Source organism: Pezoporus flaviventris, unplaced genomic scaffold (genome assembly GCF_033815535.1).
Source record: "Pezoporus flaviventris isolate CSIRO_AGI_PZ_B2104156 unplaced genomic scaffold, CSIRO_AGI_Pfla_v1 ptg000132l, whole genome shotgun sequence".
Classification (NCBI taxonomy): domain Eukaryota; kingdom Metazoa; phylum Chordata; class Aves; order Psittaciformes; family Psittacidae; genus Pezoporus; species Pezoporus flaviventris.
In genome coordinates this window covers 454,254-479,159 of record NW_026892680.1, presented here as the reverse complement: position 1 = coordinate 479,159, position 24,906 = coordinate 454,254, and the positions used below count along the sequence as shown (strand labels likewise).

General features: G+C 43.7%; 1 protein-coding gene across 5 annotated transcripts in view; it reads left to right on the top strand.

Moving 5' to 3' along the window:
- The window catches only part of MTA3 (metastasis associated 1 family member 3), a 121,555-nt gene extending 98,909 nt beyond the window's left edge, over positions 1-22,646 (top strand). For 2 of the 5 annotated variants that reach the window (XM_061478791.1, XM_061478793.1), the window contains exons 18-19: positions 5,579-5,733; positions 20,600-22,646. In XM_061478791.1, the coding sequence (XP_061334775.1) occupies positions 5,579-5,733; positions 20,600-20,735 (291 nt within the window). In that variant the 3' untranslated portion in view covers positions 20,736-22,646. Of the gene's footprint in view, positions 1-5,578; positions 5,734-9,411; positions 9,440-20,599 lie in introns of all 5 variants that reach the window. The other 3 variants (XM_061478795.1, XM_061478794.1, XM_061478792.1) reach the window with 2 other exon arrangements.
- The last annotated feature ends 2,260 nt before the right edge of the window (positions 22,647-24,906 follow it).

Sequence of the window (24,906 nt, the reverse complement as noted above, 5' to 3'; positions counted from 1 at the left end):
TCTTCTGACTGATGATGGTTAATATAACAGATAAAAAGTCAAAGCAGAATCTTCAGTCAGTCAGAACATGAGAGGTGTAGCAGCAAATCTGTACACTGCCCCGGATACTTTGGTGTCAGAAAAAAGGCATTTGTCTCACCAAGGCAAAGTATTTGAACTCCTTTAAAGAGCTTTTATAGGTGTGGGAGTAACCTAAGTAAGGCATTAAATCTGACCATGTCTCTGAAGAGTCCGGTTTCTGTTAAAACTAAAGCCAATGAGGAGCAGACTGTACTTCCCCAAGGAGAAAGAAGTGCAGTTCCTCTGAGGCCGTTACCAGAATTCTCCTGTATTTAAATCCAGTGACACCTCCCTGGGTTTTGCTTCGGTTTCTTGTTCAGAAACCTAAAATCTAGAACTATGTTTAAGGTTCTGCTTGGGGGCAGGAGAGGGAGGGTTCTAACTATAAAAAGTGATCTCCTGTGATGCTGTGCTCAGCTCCCCTGGTTAGTCTTTCATTACTAATTTGCTGAAGTATACAAGTAAGTATTTACTTTCAGATGCTGCTTTTACAGGGAAGGTTTATTCAGAGGTTAGGTAGCTTTTATGTAACTTCCGTAAAATACAGAGGCCGGAGACATGGTTGTATTTTAGCCCAGATGCTTTGGAAAGTCAGTTGTCTGGTTTATGTGTGTTGGATTGTTCTTTTCCCCTTGCATAGACAAGTCCTTGACTTGGATCTTCAGCGTTACATCTCTTCTGGGCGTTTTGTGAAACATAAATGATAGCAAATCAGGAGGTTCCAAAGCGATGCTTGTGCTTGGCCAGTTCATTTCTTCTGTATGATCTGTTGCTTGGAAGTATTTTGCTTTTAAACAGCCTTCAGGTCTCTTAAAAGAAATCCTATACCCCCAGTGAAGGTGTGCCTCCATTCTGGCATCTGCAGCACTTGCAGCTCCGTGCTGTGCGGAGACCATGCCTTGCAGCTTCTGCATTCCTCAAATCTCTATGAATTTACTAAACCTGGCCCAAACCTTAATGCTTAGTAGAGGTATAATACTAATGCCTTTGCAAATAAGGACGCTTCAGGTGCGGCAAAACATAGTCAGTGCCTGATTTGACATAATTCAGTATAATCAGGTCAGTGCAAAATGCATTCACAACCAGTCAATATGGTTCAATCATCTGAGCAGGCCCCATTTCTTCTAGTGATTTTTCTTGCTCTCCATGTAATTAGCTGCTTTTGGTTTGATTTTGTTGTTTAAAGATGCAGCAAAAGCTTTAGATTTGCTCCTTGAAGGCAGTGGGGATGTTTTTCCTTTTTGAAAGGGCAGGGAAAAATGAAAGGGATCATAAGTTTGGGGCCACTTAGGGATTTGTGATAGTCCAGTTAAACATTCTTTCAGGCGCAGCATAAGCATTCACCATTAGTGTTAACACTCTGAACACCTGCTGGTGTTATGTCTGTATTTCAGAGCTGGATTTGCATTTCAGAATCCTTAGTGGCTCTCGGTGCTGAGCACTTCTATGCCAGTGCAAGCTGATAGAGACAGGAACCTCAACTGTGACTTGCGATCTGAGTCCTGTTCCTGAACTTGTACAAGATTCCTCTCCTCGACTTTCCAACATGCTTCATCACATCCTAGTGCTTGACATTTTCCAGGGAGCTAGTGAGGACAGGAGGTTGACCCTCCATAATGAAGATGCAGTAAGTTGCCACTTTAATGCAGGGTGTTTGTGGAGTATCTTTGTAAGTGTCTTGGGAATAGTATCCACACTTTGTGGGATGGTAGCTGCCACTGCAGCACACATCGTGTGTCTGGTGATGCTGTACAGCTCATTTCTGTTTCCCTGACCCTGCAAAGCCTTATGCTTAGTATTTAAAGACCTGATTTAGAGTGAAGCGACTGATGGAATTAGTAACTCTGTGCTGCTGCTTCCAGAAGGTTTGACAAAGAAACACATTCTTGTGTAGCTTCTTCACGAGAGGGACTGCTGCATCCATGGAACATTGGAGGCATCTAGGTTGCCCACTGGGAAATGAATGCGTATGGAAAACCCATGCCCCTGCCAGGTGAGTTTCGATGAGCAGCACTCACAAGCAGCCCTCAGAAGCTGAGCTGTGTTCCAGCCCGTGAGAGAAGTCCCTGAGAATGGCTGCCCCCAGAGAAGGGTTTTAGCAGGGGTCAGGTGAAGCTGCAAAGGCACTGTAGCAAACGGTTTTCCCATGAGCTCCTCCTCACTGAAGGCTTTGGAAGTCTCAGAGCTTGCTGAGGATGTGTCTGCAGTGTGGAGACCTCCTGTTCAGCAGGTGAAACTCTTCCTAGGGAGAACTCTGTGCTGACTTACATACTTGTGTTCTTTGTAGGATGTAACACTGCCTGAACCAGAGCTCCCTTAGCCTGATGAGAGTTTTCTTTCACCATTAGTTGCTAGACTCTTAACACCTATTGGTGTTATGTCTGTATTTCAAAGCTGGATTTCTTTTCAGGATCATCAGTGGCTCTCAGTGAATGAATGAATGTTCAGCCACTTCTACGCCGGTACAACTTGAGAAGCTTAGAGACAGCTTTCCTTATGATGTCTTCTGGGCCTGGGACAGTTTAGAGGCACAAGAGATCTCAATGAACATACCTGGGTTGAGAGGAGGAAAAATCTGGGAGAAAAGAGGCACCTGGGATTTGTCCAACGTGCAGTTGGTAAACGCTGGGTAGAGCTCCTGCTGCTTGGGTGCAGGTCCTGCTCTGTGATTTGCCACTGGTGATGCAGGCTCTTAATACCAGTGGTTTTGCTGCAAAATCACAGCACGGCTTACTGGTGATGTCCATAGGCAGCAGTCAAAACGGAGCTGCTCATTGCAGTGTTGGGATGAATCCGTTGGAGCCTTCTGCGTGCAGGGCTTTTTTAAGAACAGGCCTTCTGTGGTAGCACAGGTGTAGTGTTCCTGAGGCTTTCCTGACCTTCTTGGCATAACTGTGTGCTAGACAGGGGGAAATCTAAAATCATCCTCCTCCTCCTCACTGAACAAAGTACATCGAGCAAGTACTTTGTGTGAAAGCTCATTTTGCCCTTGGCGTTGAGGACAGTGGCACTGAATGCCCCTTTTTGTACACAACGATAAATACATTTTTTAGAGGAGCTAATGAACCGATTTGCTACCCAAGAAGCATCAATAGTTTTAATTACCTGGAAATGAAAGCTGATGTGGTCCCTAGCACAGACTGGAGAGCACTGGTCTTCTTTGCTCTTGCCCTGAAGTAAAATGCCATTAATTTCTTCAAACAGCTTGAAAGGACCAGGGGAGAAGGCAAAGAAAAGAAGAAATCCTAACCAGTATGATGCAACACAACGTAGATTATACCGTGACCCTTGCACCATTTGCTCTAATGCTGTCTCTTGCCTGGAATAAGAGTTATGGTCTAGTAAAAGCAGACAAAATAGAAGGTCAGAACTAGTATTGACATCTGTCTCTGTCAGGGGAAAAGGTCTTCCGCAAAAGCACATACTTTTCCCACCAGGCTTTACTGTTCTTCAGCATTTATGCCATAGAAAATACGTTTTTTTTGTACCTTGTTCATTTCCTGAACGTTTTTGGCCTGTGCATGGTATCCTGAGTGAAGGAAGCATTCAGTGGTGTATTAGGAAGCAGCCTGGCAAGAGGTACACCATTGTATTTGATAACGTAAACCCATTTCTGACTGGGGAAGCAGCAAAAGATTGCCATTCGAGCCCTTAAATGTTCCCCTGTAACGTATGGCACTGGCAGTTGCCAGATAAAAATAATGTGTGAAATCTGATGTATGGCAGTGTTCAACATGCATGAAGTTTTACTCCTTGAGCATTATCCACTTTGTACACCAAGAGATCCCCAGGGAAATAACCTATATGAATGTCTAGTTTCATCCAGGCTCTGTATTTGATCCTAAATTTATTCTGACAACTGGGTTTCTTCTAGTAGCACGGTCTTTAGCTTTTCCTCTCCGCCAAAGCCCAATACAAACCAATATGTGAAAACCAAACTGCAGTCTAGACACTGAATGAAGAAATGGGAAAAGTATTTATAGAGGGACCGCAAAGGTAGATTTACAGCCCTATGTGCAACAGCAACTAACTTCACCTATAAACCTTGTTTGTCTCTAAGGCAAAGGAAAATAGATTAGCTCAAAGAAAGAGTTATATATGACTTAAATTGTGTCTTGTTTTTGTCTAAGGAATCACAGAGGAGATGGTTCAGTCACTTGCACTAAAGTAATGAACACTGGAATTTTTCATCAAAGGCAGCATAAAATTTGTCCTCCTGGCTGAAGAAAACTGGATTGGGATGGGTTGAAAGTTGTGGCGTAATGTGAGTGTGATGGCTTGAATAGGAGTGTCAGAATTATACAAAAGAAATGAGGCCCTTGATTATTAGTTTGGGCTGTCCTGGTTTTACGGCATCATCTAAGAGGTGAGGTTTGTGTTCTGTTCTGCTGGGCTTTGTGGATCTCCAGCCCCTTCCTTACTCGCTGACTGTGGAATTGGTCCCCTCATTAGAGGGTACCCCCAGCAATGTGCAGCACTGCGTGCATTTCAGGAATATGGCAAAATGCTGTCACTGACGTGGAATACCAGTGTTTTCAGCAGGAAAATAGCACCTCTCCCTAAGAAAACGTGATGTTGAACCCTTGTGAGAGAAAGTGGGCCAACTTCCATCTCTGTATAATGTCTTTGCATAGTATCTGTTCCAGTCAGTGATATCAGTCCTGCTGCTAATCGGTTATGTGGGAAACAGGGTTTGAATTTCCAGATTAATATATTTGTCATGGGCTGTTCTTCCAAAATGTTATCTATATATGATACAGAAAACGTTACTTTTGCTCTCTCCTTTTCATGTATCAGAAGGCAGCTTTCCTCATTAGGCCTGAGTACTTACTGCAGTTATTCCAGGTAAAGGTTTAGTGGAAAATGAATGCATCGCTTGGTGTTTAATGTTACCTGTTTTAAAACGAATGCAGACAGATAGCAGTAGGTGCTAATGGATCATGATGGGTGGGTAAACCTAAGAGCCATGGCACCAGTAAGGTGATGGATAGAAACCTTTGTTACCCTGCTGCTGTTTAGGTGAGCAGCAGGACCAAACCCTTTGTCTTATTCAGTGACTTGTATATGAAAAGAAAATCAGGCAGAATAAGGACCTATGAAATGAGAAGTATGGATTTTTTTAAATTAGATTAACGCCATACTTCATGAACAAAACAAGTCTCATTTCTCACTTTTTGGGATGCTGGTTTTTTCTTGCTCAGAAAGTATGAATTGTTTCCTAAAATCAATGGGTTTCTGTTGAGGAGCTGTTTAGTTCATGGCATTGATTCAGGCCTCGATTTCTCTCTGTGCAAAATGGCATTAGCAGTAGTTAGTTTAGTCTTTAAAGGGCTCTGAGACCTGTGGCTAAAGCACGTCGATGTGCACAGGGTGTTAGCTGACCCTTAGGTACTGGTTGAGGAAGACTAGCTGGTTTTTGAGAAGGGTGCTGTGTGTAGGGTGCCCTTTACAGGAGAATTAGTTAACAGAATTATGCTTATTCTCAGGCAAATATCTTTCCCTTTTACTATGATTTCAGCATGCTGCTCCCCATGTTCATATGACTAATGGTAAGGCCTTGCAAGCCAGTGCAAGTGCCATTAAGACAAGCACCATTCCAGTGATCAAGAGACAGAGGCAAAATTGGCTTGATGCTTCAGATGATGGTTTCTTTATAGCTACAGAAGAGACCAGGTAAGAGAATAAAATCTAAGCAGGGAACGAGGCTTCACTTCATACATGTTATTGATCCACTATTTGAATAACACCTTTTGACATTATTGTTTGAGGTTTTGTTACAGTGAAGAGCAATGTTATGGCAAAAGATACACCCAACTTTGCATCGCTTGCGTACTGATATGGTCAGTATTTCACTAATGGGACTTAGCCAGGGCTACTTCTCTGTGGCAAAGATCAGAACTTTTTAATTGTTATTAAATTGCAGTTCACATACAATGAAGAATAAGGCACCTCTGATCATTCAGCAAAATGTAAATTCGTCCACAATGTAGGTTATGCTCTGAAGTATTCGCACGCAACAGAGAAATGAACAGCAGGTAGCATCTTTCCCTATGATTTCCTTTAAAAGCAACTAAGATGCTCATCTTTTTCAGTCTCTCATTTACCTAGATTAATTGGTAAAATCTAATGAGTTTTTGCTTTGCTGATTAGAGCTGGATATCAAGGAAGAAAAACTAGTTTTCTGTAGGCTCCTCTGTTCTGTTCTTCCCCTGCTAAGATCTGGCCATTCCCCACTTTAATTCAGACTAAGACAAGAAGCTCTAATCTGCTTCTGTAAGCTGTGGTTGCTGGTCCTGTTATTTAAAACCCTTTAAAAGCCTGCTTAAGTAAGGGGTTGATTATGGCAAGTGACATCAGACTGCTCCTCACTTCTGTGATTTCAGAAGCCTGAAAAAGCTGGTAGTTGAGCAAAAATGTAAATAATAAAATGAAGGAAGAGAAAGAACAGATGTAGAAGTAGAGCTAACCAAGGAAAATGTGCTGCCTGTTTAGTCCTGTTTGTGGTAGGCTCAGCTAGATGAGTTAAAATACTAGTAGGTGACAATTTGGTGGCTATTTCAAGCTCAGTTCAGTATGGCACTCCATTTTGCTTTGGATGTGACAGTTCAGAGAGCATTCAGATAGGAGGATGATGAGCTTTTAGGCTTCTGGTATCAAGCCCGGAGCGATAGCATTCACTGTTCTCAGCTGGTCTGGCTGCTGGTCTCCTCCACATCATTAGAAGTTGATGTTAATGATTTAAAATCTCATGGGGAGAGATTAACTCCCTGCACTCTTAGTCCAGGATTAATTAGAAGAGACGGTGTAGCCCGTTCTCCTCTCAGCTCTCACTTGCCTGCAGCCTTCGTAGCTCGAAGTGGAAAGCACTCCCTGCGTCTGCTGCTGGAAAGCACTGATGCCCCTTCTTCTGGGGAAGAGGAGGAAGAGGGAACAGGCACTAGTCCCTGGCAGCCAGCCTGACCTGTGATAGGAGTTTGTGTAGCTGAGCATGGCCGTGACAGAGTTGAGTGCAATGTAAGTGTGATGGGAAGAGATACTGAGGGAGGAGACGTTTGTGAGGAGGCAGCACACAGTTTATCCCGTCCTGCCTCGAGATGAGGGAGAGGAAGAGGAATCAAAAGATCAATTGCCAGCTTGCAGTGTTGGGTGTTTAAATGTGTTCTGAACAATGATCACCCCATTTGAGTCAAGGGAACAACTTGTTCTTCAGGGCACTTGTTCCGTGCTGCGTCAGGATCCAGGCTGTTTTATCATGTGTATGTGCTCACTAAAAATGCATGGAAGGCAGACACATGCTAATTACAGCAAAAGGGGAAAGATTTGGAGGTATAATTACAGCCTGCAGAAGGGGTAGCTGGTTTTCAGTGTAAGGTTTTGTTTCCAGCAGTCCACAACAATTTTCCCTTCTCCAGCCTAAGACGTTTTTGGTTTTGCAGTGAATTAATGTTTAAGATGCGTATTTCCATAAAAACATCAAGCAGGGAGCGCAGAGGGTACATTTTCTCAGACATTTAGCTAAAAATTACACTGCAAGAATCAGTTGATATTATCTGAGGAAAAAAATGTAATATTCTTGCTGCTGAGCTACATGAAGTGCCTATTTCGATGCTAACCAAGCCAAAGATGCATATGAGCATTCTAAATTATCCATCCCTAGATAAGGTGAATATATCTAGTTATGCCTATAGCTCTATTTGGGAAGATACTTTTAAAGAAATCAGCATTACCTTTCCCCCATCCAAACTTAAAACAGCGGTCGCATTTCCGCAGCGTTGATTATGAGCTACCTGATTGCTCACAGATTTGAGATCCTTGTAGCAATGGACGTGGAGGGAGCTAAATATTCAGAGCAGTGAAAATCGTTGTGGAAAGCGTGTGTCATGTAAGCTCTCCGAGGTAACCCTTGGAGTTCCCGTGGGATTTTTAGGGCCCTGTCCTTCACTCAGGCCATAGCTCAACAGTGCCTGCAGGTATTCTTATAGGGTAGTGTGAGCATGTATGTACCATTGAAACAGAAAGGCTGGCGTTCACATCTAAGCTCAGCCTACCTTCAGGGTAGAACAGGAGTGTGTTTTATCTCCATTGTGATGTGCATCCTCATACGTTTCAGCTTGGGTTTGAAGCTGCAGCTGTTTGAGCGCGGTTCCCTCCCCTGCTGGGTATCGGTGCCTGCACGTCTGGGGAGAAATGCCAGCATAATTCCTATTGTATGCTGAGGCTTCTGCAGAGCCCAGCCCATGGCCAGGCTGGGGAAGGGACAGCGTGAGTCTGCACCTGCCTGCATGTTAGTGCCATGAGTGAATCACCCGTATGACTTTCTCAATTAATCTGTATCTCTGTCCATCTCAAGATCCCCTTCCTGACTACCTGGGAGCCTGCTCAGTGCTCACAGTGAGTTTTGCCAGTAACTATAGATGCCCTCAGTTCTGCTCTTTCATCACGTCATAGGTTTATGTTGAGCTTTGCTGGAGTGAACATTCTTGTGTTTCCTTTAGTCTTACCCTTTTTGAAGGGAAAAGGAGTTCTCATTGCCTGCTGTGAAATAACTTGCTCATGGTTTTATTCTGCAGTGCAGATCTGGAAAAGTCATGCTATAAAGAGCCTTACATTTATCACTGCTCATCAAGGAAGTCTCCGTACTTGTTTTTAATAAACCTAGATGTTATTTCCTGGCATTAAGTGCATGCTTGAGGATCAACCAGAAGTCTCATAACTGTAAAATAATTTGATCCAGGAAATTGTGCTGAATCACCTTTGCTGTAAAGAAGCTTTCTGTGTTTTATTCCCCTTCTGTTGACAAGCTGTGATGCGGATTCTGTTGTAGGCCCTGTTAGAAATTAACCTGGAAAACTACTATGTTGTGTAAAATTAAATTCTTATACCGAAGCACCATTCTGCGAGGTAGAGAATAATGGGGAAAAATGGACAGTTCATATTATGGTCCCCAGAAGTTTAATGAAAATGTAATGTATCAGCTTAATGTCTGGTTTGTTATCTAAGACATAATCCGTGGATCAGATCAGGACTCTGGCTGTTGGCTGTCAAGGGAAGTGTATCTGTTGATTAAAACCATTCTTACCAGTTCTCAGTATGCAGTGTGCATGCAGTTCCTATCCGCATTCTCTGTCCATATCAGAATGCACGTGCATGCTGGTGATCTGACCTGTGTAGGGACAGCCAAAACACTAGAAAATGAGAATTTCTTTCAGCATTTGCAGTTCAAGAAATGTGTGGACGTGTTTGGCTGAGTGGGTTATAGCAGCAGATTCCATATGCTTCCCCTTCATGGGCCAAAAAGCATATTTGTACGTAGAACTGCAGATGAATGACTCGATGCTTGTTTCCTTTCAGTGCTGAAGCAGTTAGAAACCTTCTCAGGGTAAGTGTAACTCCATTGGGAACGAGTTAACTGCAACTGGTGAAATTGGAACGTGATCTTTAGCTGTTACCAGCAGACATTGCTTCCTTTTTGCTGATAAAATGGTTTGAGAGGGTGCACACAGCGCTGGCACTCTGTATCGGAGCCGTGTCAGGGTAAACCCTCACCCGCACCTTTAAAAGCACATTGAAAACTTGGGTGAAGCAGACTCCTGTGAGGAGTTGTGAACAACCAGCCCTTGACCCTTCTGCCTCCCACATGTGTTTTAATCGGTGCTTAGACAAGGTCAGGCACAGTGTTTGAGTTATCACTTCTAGCGTGTTGCTGGGAGAAAAAGGAAGAGTAAGTCTGCAGTGCTCAGGTGCAGGTCTGCATAAGAGTTCAGTGCTGATTTCTCTGCTTTTTCTTCCTCTTCACACCTGCAGTTCATATCCCAGAGCTGTTCACAGCGATTTTTATTCTTTCTTTTTCAGCTTTCTTTTTCTTTGTGCACCAAAAGAAGTATTTTTAATGTATGTGTGCAGGGATGACCTCTGCTTTTCATAAAGATGAGGCAATTTTCTTTGGGATCCTGGTTTTGAACGTTACCATACTTGGATCCAGGGCACAGTGCATTTTCATGTCGTACCTGCATGGCCTTTAGCCCCTGACCCTGCAACCAGCTGCACGGAGATGCCTGGCTGCATCCCTGCAGCGTCAGCTGCAAGCCTGAGATACACTACATATGACCCTCTAACCCCAAAAAGTCAGTCTCTAAGCATCTCATTTTCTGGTTGCTTTACTTCTGCTGTGTTATACAGTTGTCCTGCATTGTGAAAAGCAGGGATTACAGAATGTATCCCTTAGAATTACATCTAATCCTCGCTGATAGGGTTTCACATACCTTATTGATTGGCTGCAGCTGAGTACAGGTGAGCTGACAACCATGAGCAGTCCCTGGGAGAGTGCTGCATAGGGGGTATTTTGGGAACTGTCCTTGCTGTACTTCAGGAGCTGTCCTGTTTAGCTCACCGCTGTTCACAGTGGTTACAGTGTTCATGAGTTTCTGTGAGCTGTTATTTTGACTTTATTTAGTGTGGACTCTACATGCCCTGTATGAATGCTGCATGCTGTTCGCACCTCACAAATGGTACTGCTCTGAGCAATAGCTGAGGTACTGTGGTACAGAATTGCAACCAGCAGGGGTGAAACTAGATCATAATCCCTTGCCATTTGCTTCTCATTGAGCACCTTTCATGGGCCTACAGATATTTTCTTTCACTGTTTATCTACGTGAGTTTTTCCTCTGACTCCTTTTACAATGCCCATTAAGTCAAAGTAACACTACTGTGATAATGCAGCGGTTTGGTTTTAAAAGCAGGATCATTCCATGAAGCTAAAATCGACTCATTTGAAGAATGTGATTTATTTTGTTTTTTTTTTTAACTTGCAGAAGGAATAGTAGATGTATCCATGGAACACATGTACGCAAGGAAGGACAAAGTTGTGCCATTAGTTAGAGCTGGTAGGTTTGAAGGGCATATGGTATTATCAGTTTTGCTTTCTCAGTCTTCAGGACAAATGAAACACAGCCATTCTGGCTTGGAGCTACGTACTAATCTCACAGTTTAAGATGAAGTTTCAATGACATTGCAGTAAGGTACTCGCCCTATTTAAAGCTACGTGGAGAGATGTTGCAGTGGTTGGAGTGCTTACGTAGGACTTGGGAAAACACGGTTTAGTTCCATGGTCCCTCACAGACTTCCCATGAGAGCTCAGGCAGGTCTTCCAAGTTCAGATCCCCAAGCATTTGGATGCTTGATTCCTCAGATGAAAACTAACACGGTGCCCGAATACCTTGCTGAAGAGCTGGAGGCAGTTGTGAATGTGCCCCCTGTTCGTTGCCTGAGGAATGAGATGAAGAGTACCATGTTCTTTTCAGGGCTGTTGCACATGAGGCAGGTCAGAAGCCTCGCAGGGGATCTTCTCTCACCTTTACTGGTGATGACATCTCCCCCTCAGGAGTCCAGAGGCTGTTGACTGTCGTGAGTTCCAGAGGGTGTTTCCACTGGTTAGCAGCTGAGAACTAATCGGTGCACAGCTTCGGTGTTGGCCACGGGGAGACGGAGGCGAAGAGCAGATGGTTGCAGACGACCTGGTTACTGCTGCCTGAAAAGGCACACCGCAGCACCTTGGGAACTGATCTTCTCTGAGCCTACCCTGTTGAGAGCAGAAAGTCAGATGTGCTGCCTCTTGATGGTGGCTTAGATACCAAAGTGCCTTTCGCAGTTGCAGCTTAGGTAGGAGCCTGACTGTGGCTAATTCACGTGGCTCAGCTAAAGAGCAGTGGCACATTTAGAGGTGTTACTCAAGCCCTTGCCAACTGCTCTGCTGCCTTTGGCCAGAGTCATTTCACCCTCAGGCAGTAGCTGCAGAAGCTTGGGCATAATAATAAGTGCGTTAAGGACTGCCTTAAACGCAGGTGTTGGCAGAGAAGCTCCTGTATAAGTACTCAAGTTTTCCATAAGCCTCATTCCAGACCCAATTCACAAGGCTCTTAGGTGCGTGCCTGACTCCCACTGAGTGCAGCCTGTCAGCCAGAGTACATCACACAGTGATGCACCGTACGCGTCAGATGTTAAACTGGGATGTCGTGCAGCTCTTTTAACCTGTTCCCTTACAGTTCTTCACAGGTTTTTAATTTCCTGAAGTCTGATTGTCCATTTCAAAAGGTCTTCCGTCAGACGCTGTCTTTTGTGTTTGTGTAGAGGATTTGATGGAGCTGAACCCAATCCTCTTTACAGGATGTTTTAACTAAAGGTTTTAGGGCTTAGCTTTTTGTGAGCCTGCTGCTCAGCTTTTTCCTAAATCCACATCCCCAGTGGGAATGTGTCATCTTGTAATACGTGATCATCTTCTATTGTGGGAGTTAAAACCAATTTGGTTTTGAACAAGAAGAAATTTTTCTGTAAGGTAACATCTTGGTATGGGAAGCCAGTGTCTCTTTTGTAGCCTTGGGAAACATACAGAATAACAACAAGAATGCTAACTTGTCAAACCAACACGGTTTCCTGCGTATTTAAGTATCATAGAAAAGATAAAGGCAAGATTAATTACAAGATTGTAACCTATAGGAGGGCGAGGGTGACACTAGTTCCACCATTGCTATGCCTAAACCATAGAGGTTTATCACATTAAATCTTGGCTGTTGGTGACTGTAATCCTCAAACACCGCACAGTCTCAGTCTTGAGGGATCTTTTCCCCTTTCTACAATCTCTGTGCCATGTGAGCAATAGTAGCTAGTAGAAGCTGGACACAGGGTTAAGAATTACTTCATCCGAAAGCAGAGAAATACGCAGCAATAATGTACGTGTAGATGGAGACACTGGGGGAATCCTGTGGTGAGCACACTGTTGCTGAAATTAAATAGCAAAGATGGTAAAACCGTACTGTGGTGACTATGGTCAAAAATGTAATGTCAGTGATCCTCAGTCTTAAAGTTCACCCAGATCTGCCCACTAACTGATAAGTTGTCTTGTACTGGATTCTTCATTTTGCATTACAGAGAGAGGACTTAATTCTCAACTAGTCTGTATTTCAGTGAATGTATTTAGTAATTCATTTTTATTCCTTTCCTCTGATTGTTTGATGGGGGGTTGGGGTTTGTTGTTTGGTTGGGGTATTTTAGCTCACTAAAATCTTTTAGAGATGACCCTCTGGCATCAATTTAAGTAAGGCTGTGGAAAAACAAATGTTAGCTGGATTCTGTTGTGAAGCTTGCGGAGTAACACATAGGCATTTTAAATGTGAAATACCACAGGGAGCAGTGACTGTGAAAGCCGGTCACAGAGGTAACTATCTGTTCTTGTGAAACATCTAAGGAGGGTGGCTGGCTGCTTTCCTTACTTGTGCTATGGATACAGGCTAAAACACGTACCTGACAAAACACAGTACAGGTGTTGTTCTAGTGGAAAAAGCAGAGATGTGCACTTTAAAATCCTCTGTTTCTTGGTGTGAGACAAGTAATTTAACCTCTGAGTAGCTCCACGTTTTTGTCTGCAAACTTGAAGAGTGTTGATGTATGCCTGCTCCTAGGGATTAAGCACGCCTATGAGGTACCGACATGAGAAGCGATGGCCGTAGGAGTGGAGAGGGCAGACTTCTGATCCCTGATCTGCATCAGAGCTTCTGTGTGTAGTGTAAGTGCTGATTATGCAAGAGATGATGGTGTGGAGCTGAGCCCAGGGGACAGTTTTGTGAGGGCACGTTTGCTCTCCAACTCCTTCTGGTAAGACTGATTAAATCTGATTTTCAGCCCTTCCTTAATAGCAAGTAGCCAGAATGCCAAGAAGCTCCTCCAGAGATGCTCTATTGGTGCATAGATTGTTCCAGGAAAAGTATATGCATAATTGATAAAGAGGAAAAATATTGCCTTTTTATTTCTTTGGAGCCTCAGGTAACACTCTAAACTGTAATAACTGTAAGCACAATGTCCTGGCCAGAATCCTCAGATGAAATTCTATCCTGGAGTAATTCTACACTCAAGATAAAATTCTATCAAACAAGGTAAAGAAAGAAATGAAAATACCAATCAAAAAGCTGCACCAAACGCTGCGTTGAAGCAGTGTTCCTAATACATAAACCACTGAAATAATTGAGATTGGTGTGTCCAAGTTGGCAACAGCAACAAAAATCTTCCCCCGCGGAGCAAGTAATAGAAAGTTTTCTGTTATCTCGGATTTAAATAAGTGTATTTAGTGAACACAACATTTCTGACCATTTCCAACACAGAATTTAATGTTGCTGGGGAAACAGCACTTAATGCTTGGAGCCCAAGGCCAGGAACAGAGGAGGTATATTGTGAGCATCCTTATGAAGTCTGGAATAACGCTGGAATCGTGAATTAATGCTCAAGCTGTTTGGGGAGCGGTTGAAAGCAGCTCTGTGTTCCAGTCTTAGCCAGCTTTCCAGTTTCTTGCCTGTCTCGGGACAAAACACGTGCTGCCATGTGGATGTCACCAAAATCTGGGAGATGAACTCTCCAACCAGAGTGGCAGGTTAGATAGCGACATGACTCGATTGCAGTACTGGGTGCATGGGGGATTGCTCTGAGACAGTTCACAGCTGGTACACCTTTATTATATACATATGCATCATAATGCTGTGAAATGCCCACCCAGTTCTCATTACTCATCGCACATGGCAATGCGGGTAGGTGAGGCTGCAGTGCAGGTACCGTGAGTTGGAGGAATGGTCTCTGGGGTCATTTGGGGAGAAATACCCCCACTTACTTAATCCTTTTCTGGCAATCCATTAGTTAAGGACATTGGAATGTGTTTAGTTTCCCAGTTAACTGGGTGTTCTTGCTTGGGCTAATTTATGACCCTGAGAGGCTCCTCGAGCTGCTTCCTTTTGCAGCCATTTAGCTGTTTCTGAGGCGTTATCAACAGGAGGAAGGCCTGCATTGGTTTAAAAGAAGACCTCTGGTCCTCTTATTGCATGCCTTCCTTGGGTCCTTGTAGCCTTGTCCATGACGATGTCCCTATACACAGTGAAATGCTTCTGTAATTCATTATCATGGGCAGTATTTTCATCTAATAGTGGATGATGTTTAATCAACATACAGAGTGGCCATCCTTCTGCAGAGGAACTGGATGGTAATGAAGATCCCCGTGGGTTCAGTATAAAGTCCTGCAGGGCAGGAGTTCACCCACGATCTGCTGAGGTAGTTGGAAACAACAGGGGGGTCGCCCTGATACCTTCAGGTGTCTGTGCCTGTGAGCTGTAGAAGCTCCTTGCTTTCCCAGGGTGCCTGAAGCAGCTCTTTAACAGAGCAGTCCTCATGCCTTGCAGCCCTTGAAGTGGCTGGTAGCTAAGGAGAGGCTAATGAATTTCAGATAAGGCGCAGGGCAGCTCTCCCATAGCTCAGGTTACAAGCCCGGTGAAGCCTGAGCCGTTGTTTTGTTTTAAGGAGCGTTAATAATTTACTTCTTACCCGTTCCAGTGAGCTCTCTTTGTTAGGACTTACTGGTTCTAATTCACGTTACGAAGCTGGATGCTGTGCTGAAACACCATCAACCCAAAGACAGGTTTTACTCCCTTCTTCAAGGGGAAAACTGCCTGAGGAGCACGCCTCTCTGGCTGCCTCTGCCGTAGGCACTGCTGTGAGGGCAAGCCGTAGAATCACAGAGTATCTCCAGTTGGAAGGGATCCATAAGGATCACTGAGTCCAACGCCAAGCTCGTGTTGCACCACGTTTGTCCCTGCCATCCGCAGTGTGTAGCTTTTGTCTCTTGGTGGTAAATACCAAGCTCACAGAGGAGCTAGGAGGATAATTTCGCTGCTGATTGCTAAGATTTACATTTAGCCATCATGTGATGACTGCTGTACGACAGCATCTATTTATAATGTTTCTCAGGGGTTAAAAGTTTTTCAGCATTCAACTGAAAGATGAGTAGTAGTGCTGAGAATGAGACGCTGCGCTTCTTTAACTCCTTCTCTCCTTGCATCCAAAGCCACCTTAAAATATTGATGTAATGTGCCATTCTGGGGGGAATGAGAGCATGGAAAAACCTGTGGAATGAAGTGATGTTTTTTCCTAAAAGCCGTGCCAGTTGTTTGCAGCAAAACCGGGTGAAATAATCTCAATAATGGGTCAGGTTCCTGTTGTTCTGGGCTCCTAAAAATGCACACAAAGAGATGGTTTCTGCTCCGAGCACATTTAAAGTCAGCACTAGGCAGAAAGAGACCTGTGCCATGCAAGAGGTCAGGCGTGGCACAGTCACTGAAGTCTGTGCTTTGAACACTTGGTGTGGGTTTGTCCTCTCAGGAAAGAAAACACTCCAAAGGCATTATTTATTGCTTCATATATGTACACGGTAGCTGTAACCTGTTGCTCTGAAACACAAAAACATCAGAGGTGCCCTCAAGGTGGTGCAGTGCCTGAAAACGCTATATTAAGCTGTTCAGGAAGGTCTGACAGAGTCATTTGTAACTGGTGTGTCTGTAAATTGTTGTTCATAGAGAACAGTTTTGCTCCCTAAATATCAATGCCGAATCGGAAGATAAACACCAGCAAAGGAAAATATTCCCTTGCTAGGAACAAAGAATAAGAGAAGCTCTTAAAACATTTAAGATCTGTTGGCATGTCTTCAGCAGCACCTCTTTGAGCTTGTACTGCTCTGCCTGACATCTGTATGAGTTTTATAATACAGCCAGGCAGCCCATGGCAGCGGCTTTCTGGTACCCAGTGCTTATTAAACCACTTCTGATTCGTATTAGAAGTGAATATTTCACCAAGGTGCTTATTTTTAGAAGGTATATCACTGTCAACCCTCTTCTGCCTTTCAGATCTGTTTCTCCCAGTGCCTGTCATTTTGGGGTTAGATGGAAACTTCAGTGGGATGTGGATGCGCTTCTCCTTTGCACACAGGTAGAAATGTAGGAGGTGCTGCGAGTCAACCAGTCTGTCTGTAACCTGTCAGGTTCTTAGGGATGTGCGCCTGCAGTTCTGTCTCAGCAGGCAGCGTTGCACATTTTGGCCTTTCGCTTTGCTTAAAAGCCCACTGAAATGGATCGGATCCCATCAGCCTCCTAAGGTAGTGCTCCTCCTGTAACTCAACTCACTGGATTGTTTCTTTCAGAACAAGGTTTGGTGTCTGCTAAAATGCCAGTGGGCCTTTGCATGTGCTTAATTTTTCCCACAGTAAAACCTTCTGCCATAACTTGAAGTTGTTTTGTATTACTTCTGAAGTACTGTCGGTGTAGCTGAATAGACCAAAGTCGCGGTAGGCATCACAACTCTGAGCCTAATGCAGAGGAGGCAAGACTGATGCACAACAGTTTATATATAGAAGCAGTAACAGACAGATATGCCTGGTATCAGGAGAGCTAAAGCAAGTAATTCCTTTACCTCCCATTAGAAAGGGCTTGAAAAACGCATTCTTGACTCACATCGACTGAAGGTCGCCTGTCTTTATTTTATTCAAGCTTAAAAATCACTGTTGTTTCAATGTTTGGTGTGGGAACTTTGAGCCCGCTTTACAAGTGAGGAGCTGTTACCAGCTGTCCTGTTCCTGAGAACTCTGGACTTAACTGATTAGATAGGATTGTGCCTAACTTCACCACATGGAAGCCTCTTGGATCCTAGGAAAGGGTTGTGCCCTGCACAACCTACCTGTCAGTTCTACCCAGTAGGTTCCTGTGTGCCTAGGAAACTTGCGAAGAAAAGATAGGTCTTAATAGTGTGTAGTGCTTCTGTACATTTGCATACTTCCCTGAATAGGTGCTTGTGGCCTTGCATACCTGTATCCACAGTTACTGTTTGGAGTATCATGCAGGCATAAAGAATTTGTCTTATTCCTACCTTAGCAGCAGTGCATCACATTTGACATAAAAATGAGCACCGTGGGCTTTATGTACCGATCGCCTCCTAGAAGTTTGATTCATCCTCATACCTTGGCTCTCAGGAGAGCTAGGAATACAACGAAAAGGCTTTAAAATACTTCTTAATTCACATTTCAGGGGAAGTCTGTAAGCATCAGACTTCCAGCCCTAGTACAAAAGTCAAAGAAGCAGCAGGGAGAAATGGCAGTTGCTCTTTCCGATTAACTGCAAAGGATGTTGCTAACGCGACAGATATTAAAGCCCTTTACTTGCCACCAAATAAAGGCGTGCTGCAATTAAGACATATGGCTGGTATTAACCGAAAAAGGGACAGGAAATTCAACATTAAAGGTGACTCTGCCCTTAATTCACTGTGGCGTGGGGGAAGCATTGTAAGACCTGATTGGTTCCTCCCAGCTAAATACAGCTTGACTGTATTTAGTTGCTAAGTTTTGCAGGGTAAAGGGTCGGTTCCCTCCACCTTCTGTATGGTTTTTGCAGTCAAAAGAACAGTTTTGGCTCTTAGTGAAATGGTTGTTTAAATATTGCATTTAATGAAGTCAGTGGAAATTTCCATTCTTCCGGTAGTTCTGAGAGGCTCTATCCCAGGAAGTGAATTTCTGGAGCATTTTCACAATCCTGTTTAAATAGGAGTGCTGGATTGTCTTTTTAGAGTGCAGAGCAGATCAGTTCTTCATACAGTCCATACAGAGCTGCTTTCACTTATACTAAGTGAGGAGTTAACGTTTTGAGGTTTGCTTTATGGAATAATGGTGACTCCCCCTTTTTTGTTCTGCCTTTCTTCATGCTGGTTTTGAAGCAGTGTTTCTGGAGAATAACTACATCTTTTGGCTTTACTGTCTGTACAACATAAACATGGCTTTTCATCACAAAGGCTTCACTGTCCTTACACCTGGGGGCAGCTGCAAGCTGCTTTCATTAGTAGTAACCTCTTGGCAGTTTATGAAACTGCGATAGTAAAAATTCAGGAGGGCAAACAGCTATCTGATGGTTCTGTAGACCCCGGGCTTCTCAAGTGAGCGATGACCACATCTGTTCTGGAAACAAATACCAAGTTTTGCAATGGAAAACATCGAAAGGGATCCAGTTCTGTAAGCTTTTGCTGGAGTGATTGTCATTAGAAATCAGTGTGGGTAATGGCTGCTGTCTGTTCCTGTGAATGTATAAAGCCTAGCTGTGTCATTGCTTTAGAAATACACGTTTTACCAGCCTTAGGTTCCATTTCTGTGATCTTGCCATTCTAGAGGGTATGCAATATCTTGTCAATCAGTTTAATATCTTCTTATTCCTAGTTTAACCTTGTAAAGTAAGTACCCAAACAGTAAATGTGGGTCTCTGTGGGGTTGTATGGAAAGCTTGAACTTAACTTTCTGGGGATTCCTTTCATTTGTGCTTTTTACTGAATGATGCTAAATCATCGTTTGGTACCCCAGGCCATGAGACGCCAATGACATCCTTCTTTCAGCCCGCTGGAATTAGTATTTCTCTACATCTTTTGAGTCTGTTAACCAAAATACATGTAATTTTAGGCTCCCTTTTACCTCTGAGGCAGTTTATCCTCCTGGGGTTTGACTTCTTGTTTTGTCTTTGCTTATGTTCTCTTCTGTGGCCCTGTTGTTTAACTGGAAGCTTACATTCCTGGGCAATATTCAACCAGTAACAAAATAGGCGTTTGAAATTTAATCTGCATGTTACTTTAATAGTCAAGAGAATTTATTTTGAGCTCATCCTATGTTTTCAACGCCACGTGCCACCATTCTTCAGTTTCAGAGTTAGCAGCCCACTAAGATGAGAGGGAGATGCAGGTAGGCACATAGTCACCCTGCAGTTTGTATGTCAGGTCATGTTTTCATCTTGGAAAGTCCGAATTGGAAAGCCTGGTCTCATTTAATGTCAGAGGACCTGGTTTGCTTTAATTCACTTCCGATAAGCTCAAAATCTCTGTAATTTCTCAAACTACCAAAATGAAAGCTGGGATTCGTGACTTGAGTGAATTCAGAAAATAGGCCGTTTTCCAGTGACATCTAATGTTCAGGAGACTGCCAAGGAAGATGGTTCTTGACATAGTCTCTGTGTGTCATTTCGGTGTTTTCTGATACCCTGCCCTGGGTTGTGATTACTGATTTATAGTAGTAGAGAAACAGAGCAGTTAGAACATAACAAAGCTTTTAAATTCAGGATTAATTATCCTTGGATGCATAAGGGTACGATACAAACAACGTGGCTGCTTGCAGTTAACGTTCCATTTACCCTCTGAAAGTCTAAAATGAAAGTGAATTCACTGTGCCTGAAAGGCAGTAGCACAAAAAGCCCAGAGATTCAAGTCATGCATAAACTGCAGAATTGATAAGAGTGTGAATAACAATTGTTCCCAGTCCATCTCTTTACAGAGGTGACAGCCACTTGAGTGCTGATGGGGCTCTTTCTTCTGTGGTCCTTCATTCCTGTATTGATGCTGCATGTGAGGGTTCACCATTTGAGCATTCTGGCCCACGCTTTCATATAATTTAATGTTATTGTCCAAATATGGCCTAGCACCAACTCACCTTTCACTGATCGATTATCAGTTACTAGTTGGAGACAACTGTGAGCCATCAGTTGATGGACAGGGCTCGCTCTTGTTGGCTGCGAGTCTCTTTGCCATGAGCTAGCCTTCCTGCTCTGGTAAGAGTATTTGTTATGTTTGTTACTGGCTCTTGAGCAGTCTTCTGTTAAAGACTGAGATTTATCTCTTCTGTTGTTTCTCTCTTCTTTCCCTCCTTCCCTCCTTACAGAAAAATCCGTAAGAGGTTCACCAGGTCACAGCTGAAAAGAGCTTCCAGAGCACCTTGTTCTCCGATTATTGCAAAGACAAAGACTCTCATGAACAGTAGGCAGGCACGCACAGAGCCAGGAGCCATCATGCACTGAAGAGACAACAGCATCAGCACCATAATCATGTCAGAATCATGCTTAATTGCGAAGGCAGATACAACAGGACCTTCCACACCTTCAGGACTGTACGGACAGATTGTGGTGGGGTTCTGTGTTCTGGGCAGGATCCAACAGCAGCCCTTGTTTTCCCTTGTCTCTGCAAGGGCTACTTCTGGTTCACTGTGCAGGCCTATCCTGGATTGTCCTGCTGTGCCCTCCATTCCCAGTCATCAGCACTGGCTGGTCACGGAGGGGCTGTTTGCACTGACCGCACTGAAGGAGCATGGATGGAGAGTCCACCCGCCACATTTGTCTACGTCTTCTAGTGGTTTGATACAAGAATATGCAGCTTTTGAAACTATTGCGGTGTCTTTAAAGCAGCATTTAGCCTTGAGGGGTCTGTGTTTTCAAAACCAGCTGCAGACTTTGGGTGTTCGTATTTCTCAGTATTGGCTCGAGTCGCTTTGGATTTGATTTTCTGAACTGCTGAGTTCATCCAGACCCTGAAACGAGGACAAGGAGTTGTCCAGCAGTTGTGAAATTTAGATTGGATCAGGAAGTGCCCGTAATTAGTGGCCAGATTTCAAAATGCTTTGGTTTGGCTCCTGGAAAGTATTGCATGTGGCAGTGAACATCCAGCTGGACTAGTTGCATGTGTAGGAACTGGTCCTATTGTCTGTATACTTGCAAGCATCCACCTGTTTCTTGCATCTTTTTGCATTTCTTGAAGCCTGTTCTGAATAGTGAAAACCAGCAGAACGTAATTCCCAGGAAAACGTGAAGAAATAGAGTGTTGCCTATTAGAAATGTCTCTCCACAACGTAATTTGTACCTTTTCTATATGCCTGCGTAGAAGATGTCTTGCACAATGCTTTGAAATTCATACTTGTAAGGCTGCAGGTGGATGCTTAGCATGGAGAGATGATGTGCCTTTTGAAACTGCTTGTAGGAAGCTGTCAGCCCTCCTGAAAGTGGGAATGGCAACAGAGGCAGGTCTTTTTTCTACTCAGGTACTTACAGGTGAACAATCTCTGCCCTACTTTGACATTCAGAGGCAACCAGCGTGTAGCACTGCTGTGTAAGCCTGGTTGGGATGTGCTGATGATCTGAGGCAAGTTGTGTTCTTCAGTAGGCTTGGTTTCCATATGGCTTCTTAAGAGGTAGTCAAACACTGAACGTGTCATAGTAAGCTGAGATGAGCTTCAAGACTTTATTTTTTCCCCTCTCTCTCTCTTTACTAGGTAGCCCTAACAGATAGAACGGATGTGAGGATTTCATCCAGTTGTGGATGTTCACTTGGCTCTGTGGTTAGAAAGACAAAGATGTCAGTGGTGTCCCAGACCTGGGGGTAATTCCCCCACAGTTTTTCCACCTCCCCCTTGCCGTGCGATTTATGGTTTCCACTTGGAAGAGCATCTGTGGTCTCAGCCTAAACCAAGCCATACTCTCTGTAGGATTTTGAGCTTTGAGACAGTAACCCAGATGCTTCTTCAAGGGAGAAAGCACCTTGACCTCCTGAAGGGACTCGCTGATGTTTTTTTCTGGAGTGATGGATCCAGGTCTTGTCCGCTGTCTTTCAGCAGCAAGAAGAGGGTGAATACAAAGGAGCAATTATGACATGGAGTGCCCCTAGTACGCTGAGCACCCTAGTGAATGTTACAGATTTGGACTCAATTGGAGAAGACCTTGGATTCATCTGCTCACGGTTCTTCCCAGTAGCCACTGAAGTGTGCAGCCCTAGGCGTCTCTTCTCTCCACAGGATCTGCTTTTTCCTTACCACATTTGCTTTTCATCAAGTAACCGAGTGGAGACAACCTTATTAGTAAGAATTGCCTTTATCAGCTATGACATATGGAAACCCCTTCTGTATAATAGCTTCCTCGCCCATTAAAATACAGAAAACATGATTATTCAGCAGTCTGTTTGGCTGAAAGTACGAAAAACACGAACAGAAAGATCTTTGTCTCCCTCAGGCATCAGTGAAATCACACACAGCAGACTCATTTTCAGAGTGTCATTCGTTGTAAGGTGGTGGATTTTTTACCCTGCCTTATTAAGCTCGTACTCAAATTCTTCCTTTCAGTCAGTGTGCTGTGGTGTCTAGCCAGTATGCTGTAAAATCTCTGTGTGTTTCTGCTTTTGACAAAGGTATTAGCGTCTGTAATAGTCTGATGTGAAGTTGATTTTTCTTTTCCTCTCCGAGGAGAGAGCTCGGTAACAACGCTGCCGCTTGTGCAGCCAGCTGCCTGATACCATTATCTTTCGCATCAAGTAGCCAAGGTAAGGTAGAATCCTTCTTTGTAGCTTCAAGCTGAGGTGCTTCATTCGGATACACTGGAAATAATGCTGTGTCTGTGCCTGGCAGAGTCCTTTCAAAGGGTGCAATAGCTGACCCTTGGGGTGGATAAGGCACAAGGAGACTGCTGGAACAACTTCTGCTGTGTCTTCAAACTGTTTCGCATGCAGCTACACCCTAAAATGCACCCAGCGTACAGAGAAACTCTACGCCATGTACTGCACCTCTGTCTTTACCTGCTCGCTCTCCGTCTGACCTGTCCTGCAAGATGCTCTCCAGAGATGGATACAGGATTTACTTGTGAATTTCAACTGGAAGTATGGTGGAAGATCAGCTGAAGACGCGTTCCTGCTGGGTCTGGGCTTACAAAGGTCTACATTGTTGTAGACGTTGTGACAGTCCTCACCGCGGTATCGTGCGGTTCCATTCTGTCTGTTGAAGCTGGCTGTGAGCAAAGATGACACATTGCTGTGTAAACCTTAACAGCATCTCCACAGCAAGTCAGAGCCTAGCACTGTTTTTATCAAGCTTCCCAAGGTAGTTATTTTAAAACCAGCTAACATGCATCAGTCATCAGCAGCGACGCTGAGTATAAACATAAACCTCAGAAACAAGGACAAGAAGTTTGGTACTTACCATGGATGTGAGGAAGAGAATCTAGGCAGCATCAGCCCTGTATTTGCAATATGATTTATTTTCCTGTTAGCTAAATAGAAATCTGTCCAAAAGCCTGCCTCTCCTTTTACAAACGTGAGGCCAAAATCCCATGCAAAACGCACGATCTTTTTGTGTCAGGAGGTCTCATATATAAAATGGAAAGGTTATGCTTGTATGTCCATATTGCTGGTTTCAACTGTATCGCTATCCTGCTGTCTTGAAATATTTTGTATATTGTTTTCAGATTATTTTTAAAGGCCCGATTGAGTGATGGAAGTGATGGAGAAAACACGAGTTTTGAAATACTTGAGACTGACTGCGTGAAATGTGTCGGCACTATGAAAACAGCATCCTGTAAACCAGCGTTTTGATTAAGGGCAAGCGTAGCCTTCATTTCTGCGGTCCAAACCTTGCGGTTTGGTATGAGAACTGGGTGTTGAAGCTGAAATGAAGAACAACCAAGCAGTAGAAATGGTGAAACGGGATCTGCCCTTACAGAATGTGCACTTTTTATTAAAGTTAGATCTGTAATTTCAACACAGGTACTTTCCTAATTCTGAAGGCTTAAATGAAAGAGAATGGCTGCGTGGTAGTTTCTGATGTAGTCACAGCATAACGTGCCACAGCCTTTTGCAGAGACCAGTTAGAGTCTTTAAGAAATACTGTATTGCATAGTACGCTCTATGGGACGTGGTGTTTTTATGTGTGTGTACTGCTATGGAGACGGGAGTGTTAGAACCCTCTGGAAATGCCAGCAAAATAACATTCCTTTTTCATTCTCTTTTGAAGGTCCTTTATATAAACCGGTGTCTTCATGAGCCAGAGTGGGTGTCAAGAGATCTGAGTTTATATAACTGCACAGTGGAATTTTTTTGGGAGTAAGTCAGGACTTTTTTATTCAAATGTTGCATGTTTGAGGGAGGAAACCTAATTTTGGAATACATGGGGTTTGGATAAGAGTTTTGAGGTTGTACTATATACTGACACACAAATTTGCAGAGTATGCTCCTGTTGCTCAGAAAGATGTAACAGTTGATATTGAAATACAGTATTGAGTCAATAAAAACGAGAAGCATTAAAGAGCTGTCTTGTTTAATTCTGTTGTTGAGACTGAAAGTGGCTTTCTCAACGGAATGGTAAAACTGGGAAGCTCGGGGTTGAGTGTTTGAGGACGTGGAGCACCTTAGACTGAAACATAGTGCTACTTGGTTTGC